The sequence below is a fragment of the Nicotiana tabacum genome, chromosome 7 (genome assembly GCF_000715075.1).
Source record: "Nicotiana tabacum cultivar K326 chromosome 7, ASM71507v2, whole genome shotgun sequence".
NCBI lineage: Eukaryota > Viridiplantae > Streptophyta > Magnoliopsida > Solanales > Solanaceae > Nicotiana > Nicotiana tabacum.
In genome coordinates this window covers 68,691,671-68,699,749 of record NC_134086.1, presented here as the reverse complement: position 1 = coordinate 68,699,749, position 8,079 = coordinate 68,691,671, and the positions used below count along the sequence as shown (strand labels likewise).

General features: G+C 32.2%; 1 protein-coding gene across 1 annotated transcript; it reads right to left on the bottom strand.

Moving 5' to 3' along the window:
* Positions 1-643: 643 nt before the first annotated feature.
* Positions 644-4,726, bottom strand: LOC107823325 (uncharacterized). The gene is made up of 7 exons (XM_075257274.1): positions 4,421-4,726; positions 4,128-4,245; positions 3,731-3,819; positions 3,603-3,649; positions 2,953-3,041; positions 2,169-2,302; positions 644-1,496 (listed from the first exon to the last, which is right to left on the bottom strand). The coding sequence occupies exons 1-7, from the start codon at positions 4,517-4,519 to the stop codon at positions 819-821; spliced, it is 1,254 nt and encodes a 417-aa protein (XP_075113375.1). The 5' UTR covers positions 4,520-4,726; the 3' UTR covers positions 644-818.
* Positions 4,727-8,079: the final 3,353 nt, after the last annotated feature.

The window sequence follows — 8,079 nt, the reverse complement described above, 5'->3', positions numbered from 1 at the left end:
TGTGCTAAATCCGATCCGATCCGATCCGTGCACAGCCCTAGATACAACAGCACCACGACACATATTCCTACCCAAAGCTCTGCTAACGTTGAAGAAACCAATAATATATAATTTAAAAATTAACTGACTAACTAATACAAAGACAAACTTACAAGATTAGGATTTTCAAACTTTGGTCCTTTATTTTATGACATACTATCAAGCATCATAATAAAGTTCAAACGGAAGTGTCCTAGATTTCTACATCCCCCCGTACTCCCACTAGTCAAACATAAACTTAAAAAATTGAAGTCTTTGTGACAATCTTTTTAAAAAATGAATTATTTTTGGAAACGAACTTAGTTGGTTTTCTTGGAAGTTTGATTAGCTCATAAATGTTTTACAATATGATGTTTATCGTATAGACCACGTTGTCTTGTTACGAAGCATTGTTTTTGCATTACCCGAAGGTAGTAATTAGTAAAAACCACATAGCACTAAGTGAGACATTTTCGCACAATATGTCACATCCCACCTTGCACGTAGTCTACTTTTAATTTGTTGTCCTACTGCAGAAACTATTAAAAATCTCACTTTTGCCAAAACAAAATTAATGTAGCATGACTAATGTAGTAGTAACTAGAGCCACAAAAAATAAAAATGATTTCTTCGGGACATTGGGAGAATTGATAAACAATTAATAAATTATTTGTTGAGGAGCTAGCAAACTCCTTGGTTAATGATCATAGTAATTAACCAAACATATTTATGTACTTAGAGTAATCAAAGCAAAAAAAGGTGAAGTCTCGCATCCTTGTAGAGCATGTGGCGCTTTTCAATCAAAACCGTTGAGAGACGGACATGTGTCGACGCCTGATGTGCGGAGAGACGATAGATATAAGTCCACCTAGTGGTGGTCTCATCTTTGACCTATAAATCATCTCATCGTACGGCCTTCGATAGAACTTCAAAAAAGGCTGGAATGACTCACGACACTTATCAGCTCTACTGATATGGCAATTATTATTATCTTTCTTGAAGAACATGGCTGGAGATTGAAAAAACGATGGCCTCATAGCCCTAGGATGGCGAAGAATTTCTGACTGCTCCAACTCTTGGGTTTTTTGTGGCAAAGGAGTAGAAGGGAAGAACCCTTTCATGTTGTTGCCACGTGGAGACCTAGCAATGGGTGATGCAAATGAGTAGGACCTAGCATTGAGGGGTGAGATGGCTGGGCCCAGTACTTGAGTAGTGGTGGGGCCAACTTTAGCTGATGACGTGTCAGTTAATGACAAATACCATGGCTTGACAGAGTCAAAATGGTGTGAGACAGTGAAGGAGAATCTTGAAGAAGAGCAGGATCCAATCTTGCCAGATGAAGGTATGGAGGAAGGATTGAATCTGAGAGATGCAGCTCTTGGATAAGCAGTGAAGTCATTGAATTCCAATGACTCCTCAAAATCAAGTGATGATACCACCATTGTTAATGGTGCTAGATCAACAAATGTCTTAACACCCTACAAAAAAAACAATAAGTGTTTCAACTCCAAAGTACTAATGATGTAAAATATGTTTGTATAATTACATTAGTTATAAGGTAATTACAGGTAATTGTCTACGACAAACATGAGTTTAAGTTCTAAGAATTGACCGTGTAAAAATTATTTACACAATCAAGTTACTCATAATATATAGTTAGTAGTAAATACTTTAGACAATAATTAAATACCTTGAAGTGTTTTAACTTCAAGGTATGATTGTGTAGAATATATTTATATAATTACAACATTAGTTATAAGGTAATTATAGGTAATTGTTTACAACATATATGACTTTAAAATTTAAGAATTGACGGTGTCAAAAATATTTACTTAGGTTACTGATAATATGTAATTACCAATAAATTAATTAGGATATGCATTAACAAGTCACCTGGTAAGAAAAATGAGTAGTTTATTGGTAAACATGACAAAAATAACAACTAGTATGCTATCACAAATTAAACTACTTTATAATATACAATATGCTTACTTTGTCATAATGTACTCTTATATATTCTTGAGCTAGTAGAATTGTATAGATATATATAATATCGTATCGTACATATTAGCTATATGTGACATAATATTATACTAGAGTGTCTTTATTAACAAAAATGGATAGATCGAATTAAGTGAGAAAAGAAATACCTTCCAAAGATAAGAGAAAAGTGAAGGAGGATCAATGACAAAAGCTTTGTGGAGTCGTCCTGGATAATAATCGGCAATAATTTTCAGTGAAGCCAATAAAATGTTCATAAAAGCTGATGCTGACCTGAAAAAGCCTGCAATTTTTATCACAGCAGCCCCCAATGATATGATTTAGTCAAACATAACCCCAATAATAAAATTGTCATGAAGCACTAAAGTGAAAAAAGCAAAACAAAAATTCAAATTCACTGCAGAGCATGTTCGGTTTTTTCTTTTTTCTTTGTGCTTTGAGTTCTGGACTCTGACAGGCTGAGAAAAGTAGAATTATGGGTACTTTTGCATGACATTATTGAGATTTTCTAGTAAAGATAAAAAAAATATTGACAAGTTATACCCCCTACATTCTCAAACTTGAAAGCAACACCTCAAGGGCACTCCAGGCAAAGCATGAAAATATTTCAGATTCTTGCCTGCTGAATGCAGGCAAAATTTGATTACTTAATTAATTGCTCTTTAATTAAGTGATTAGGCGTGACATTGGAAATTAAAAAGATCTGAAATGGGATTTATAAATTTTATAAAAAGTGGTACTTAAGAGGTATTTTCAGACTGAAAATTCTTGGAAACCCCTCAGAATAGAATGTACATTAATTATAATTCCCCTAACTGAAAGAAAACTGAGTTCTGGTTTACTAGCTTGTGCGAAATACCAATCTTTCCTTCCTTTACAAATTCATGATGAGCTAAACAAGGGTAATATTGTCATTACAAGAAAAATACTTACTGGCATCAAAGAGAACAACAAATTGTTCAACACTTTTGGCCATGGTTTGAATTGCCACCTCCAGTGTAAACACTAGCAACCGAGTAAACCTACAATGTTTTAAACCACAGAATATTGAATGGAAGAATGCAAATATTAATTTATATTTGAGTTAAGCTAAGTAATACTATCAAGTTATTTAAATATACTCCATCCGTTTACTTTTGTTTGGCACGTTTTGACTTTTTACGCTCCTTAAAAAATAATAGATGAAATGCATAATTTACCATAATACCCATATTAATTGATGCATATTTTACTGGATTTGAAAAAATGATTTAAAATGAGTAATAAATACTACTGATATAACAAGAAAAAAAATTATCATTCTCATAATATATGTAAAGTGACAAGTAAAAATGAAAATATATTTTTAATATAGATGTCAAGTAAAAGTGAACGGAGGGAGTATGTCAATTACAAGCTAAGTAACTATTTATAGCAAGTATGAATTGGTAATCTACAAAACATGATAAATGACATGTTGCAGCTGCTTAAACTATATACACGGATAGTATAAAAATCTTTTACAGTGTAAGTGTATTAATTCAAATGCTTCATTTTTCTGGGCGTAGAAGAGATCAAAAGGGACAGAGGGAAGAGTCACTTACAGTTTCTGTGAGTGGAATTTCTGGTAATCTTGCTTGATCCGGAAAATCTATAATTTGATCCAAAGAAAAAGGAACAATTATATATTTACTCAAACTTTTTATGTTAGTTGAGAAAGAATGAAAATTACCACAACAGGTCTAGATTCATCATCATGACCAGAAACATAAGCTGCCCCTTCTGCTAGCTCAGCAGAGAATTCATCAGCAATAAGATGATCTGCAACAAATATTCAACCAAAAATTAAATAAATAAAATAAAGTGATGAGATCAAGCTTTTGGAATGAATTTACTTTAGTCATAGCTTAGATTTTGCGTACTTTAATGAGCTCAGCTCATTCAAACAATTTAAAAAAAGAACACACGAAAACGAGAGAGATTCTCTGATTCTCTTTTTTCTTTAAAACAAACAAAAAGAGAAGACAAATTAGGATATGCATTTGGATACCATAAAACGGAGTTTAATTAAAATTTTAATAAGAAGATGAAGAAATAATTTAAGAAGAAGACAAAAAATAAAAAAATACCAGTGCCTAAAGAGTCTCTCCAGGCAAGACAGTTTCTCAACTGCTTAGCAGCTTTCTTGACATTTTCACCTTTCACTTTCAAAAACCTCTCTACACAACCACTGTTACAGAACTTCTCCTGCAACAAGAAAAAAACAAAACCATCTTCAGTTATAATTTCTATATATATATTTGTCACTTTATTTTTTTCAGCCATGTAAAAATATATATATATATATATATATATGTTAGTCAAACTAATTTGTAAAAATATATATTCATAAAACAAAAACTGAGTATCTTCTAAGTAGTACCTGTTTAACAGTGAGAGGAGCTTGTTTTTTGAGCAGTTGAAGAACAGCTTGAACTCTTTCTTTGTCTTTGTGGTCGTTGATCTGCTCTTTCTTTCCCATCTCAGTAAGACAAAGAGCAAACTATTTGTGGGGCTACTGTTTTTTGAATATAAGTAACTATTTGTTCGTCAACTGGAATAGAGAAAAGATGAATCTCTCAAGAAAAAGTGAATATTATTGAGACAGAGATACTACTCTTCTTCTTTACGCAACCATTTGAAAAAAAAAAACGCAGTGTGTTGTAGAGTTAATAGAGGAGTTAATAGTGAAATATTATGAGAAAAATAGAGCCCGTATTTATAGGAGTGACGGAAATGTCAACAGTGCCTAATGACGGCTTGAAAGCGAGGCCTAACGGAACAACGTCGGCCCACTTCTTTTACTTTCCCTATTATTCCACCCCTTTAATTCTTGGATAAAGCAATATATTCAAATGAATAAACAAATAAACAAAGTTAACAATTAAGTACTAACAAGTGTTGTGGTGGAGTTGCAAGTACTCCTTCATTTTTAGTCAGAGGTCTCGAGTTCGAGTCTCTGGGTATGACTTCAATCTGGTACCGGACATCGAGTGAAAAACCAAACAAAAAAAATTAACAATTAAGCAACTGCTTATGAATAATTATTTATTTGATGAGTTGTAAAATCCTAGACTAATCTCAACAATTTGAGCTCTAACACTATATATAAACTCAAAAGATGTAGTGATATAATATGATCTTTTTCAAATAGGAATATGCTATGGGCATCAACACATATTTGTTTTGCCCTACCAAAAGATACATAAAAAGGAACTTAATTGTACTAAAATTATTAATCAACTCAAGACTGAAATTATTTTCTTTTTACATGAATAAAGAAAACAATCTAATAGCTAGTTCATATAAGGGTCACATAGTATATCATATAATCCTTCTTCCCTTTTATTTTAGGCGAAATGCATAAACTGCCCTTTCAATTTATCCTCAACGATCATTCAGACACCTCAATTGGCCCTTTTATCATTTAAACACTTCAAGTGACTATTAATTGTATCAAGTAGACACCCGAGCACAGCAGACCAGATGAGTGAATTACACTTGCCAATGACGTGTCAAATGAACCAATTAAATAATGACACATGTACTTTATAATTAAAAAAAATGATATTTGTTATTAACAAATAAATACATTAAAGAAAAGAAAAAAAAACTCCTTCTAAATTTTAAGCACACCAGCACCTTTCCCCACGCCCAAACCTATTCTTCTTCTTCTTCTTCCTTCCGCCCCATCTTCCTCTCACCTCCTATCTCTCTCTCATCCCTGATTTAATAGAGCCAATGCCATTGTAGGACAGAAATTATTCCAATAATTAACGATTTATTTATGTAATAGAGTAACCGCCATAAAGAAAAGAAAATGGGTTGGCAAATCCAACTTGATTTCTGTTCTGCCTCACTTCTTCTCTTTTCTCCTCTGTTTTTAGGGATAATCAGCAACTTAAAAATCTAAAGGCTAAAAGAGTGGTACCAAATCAAATAGTCTTGAAGCTTATCATCCATGGATGAACCTTGATGGTCCATAGCTGAAATCGGCGTCTGGACCTTTAGAGATTATCCATGGCTGAACTCGATGCGAGCTTCTGTTTTTTTTATATAGTTTTTTTGCGTCCAGGTTGAAATATTTGTGGTGAATTTATGGTGGAAGGTGGTGGAGATAATGATATTGTGGTGAAGAAGGTTCATATGAAATTTTGGTGAAAAAACACTGGTTTGATCGTTCAAAGGTGTGGGCAAAAATGATAATGTGGTGTGGTACCCAGGTATAAAATTTAACTTAATTCTAAAAATAAGAGAAAACAAGTCTGATAAAAGCCTCACGCGCTCAACTGTAACTAAAATGCACGTAACTTGCCATGTCATTATGAGGTGTTTACTTGATACAATTAATAGTAACTTGAAATGTTTAAATGATAAAAGGGCCAATTGAGATGTCTTGAGGACAACTTGAATGGGCGGTTTATGTATTTCGCCTTTATTTTAATATATTACCTAACGAAAGAAAGTAACACAATGGCCTATGTGCTATAGTTATAAATATGTTAATACTTCAAAACATAATTTTCAAGTTAAGAGTGCTCTAAAAGAAGATATCTAAATTTGAACTATTTTACCCTTATTTATGTCTTAGGATATAATCTCTTCATTTAACAGTTAGTACTTTATTTATAAGATATGTCTATCTTCAAAAACAATTACTATTAAAGATAAATGGAGGGATTTTTTTTTTGAGACAACTATTTTGAAAAATTACAACAAATAATATGGGATGGGGAATATCAATTCCTTCGCAAATTGTGTTTAGTGAATATGCAATTTTTAATGAGCACCGGGCTTTTACTGCGAAAGCGTAGTTTTGGCAACTGATATTAATTGAAGAGTAGTTCATTTAAGGCATTGAAGAGTATTTAATAACCAAAATTGATGGCCAAGTCTTTTTAATTGTGGAAATGGATTACAATGGCATAGTGATAAAGACGTACGAGCATGTAATTAATAATAATAAGAAGAAACTGCAGTTAAGTTGGTGGCAGCTTTGCCTTTCATCAAGATTCTCATTTTCCAAATTTGGCTTCATTTAATGTCAAATATACTTATGTTTTAATTTTTGTACTCTCTTTGACCTCCATCCAGTATTTAGGAGTTGTAAACTTGTAATTGCCCCAAATAGCAAGGGCTTTTTACTAATATCAGCCAAGAATTATTACAATATTCCTCAATTATATATAATACATTATTCAGAACTCTTGATTTTGTATATAACATGTGATTGCTGTTTTAATTCTTAAAAATTCAATCCACTAAAGCTTTCATATCAATTAGGTTCTTTATAAGTGTTGAATAATGAATGTGTACAAATATTAGTCTAGTTTTATTACAAGTTCTGAGTCTTGACACCTACTATTATTATGAAATAAGCAACTTAATTCTATAGAATCTTTCTCAATCATCTAGAATGGAACTTGTATACAACTCCTTGTACGTCCTTACATAATCTATCACATTTTGTCTCCTGATCATCTAAACGAGAACTAGAATGCAACTATTTTGACTTGCCCTAGATGACTTTCACACAGTGGCGGAGATATGATTTTTGTGAAAGAAATTCAAGATATATATAATTTAAAAAATAAACACGCTAAGAAAACAAGAGCGTTTCACAAATTTTAATTAAAAAAAATTCATCATAAACTTACCAAGGTGATTCATTGTCTATAATAAATGATTTTAAATTAAACATAAATTAAAAGTTAACAAGCTAAAGAACAATAAAAGAGAACTATCACTATTGAAAGGTCAAAAGAAGATCATGATATATGGACCTCATCAATCGAAAGTTGATTTGAGCATTAACAATGATAAAAAGGTTATGGCACACATTCTGACTGCTGCTATGTCTACTGTATAACTTTTATTCTTGAACAGTAATAATGTATGTTGGTCCCTTGTGCCCCAAAATGGTATTATAGCAATGGGACCAAACTGCAAACCAATATGAAACAACCCGTGATCGGATCATATTTTAGGATTTATAAGTGCAAAGCATATTAATGTTGTTCTGGAAAATTTGTACCCCACGTT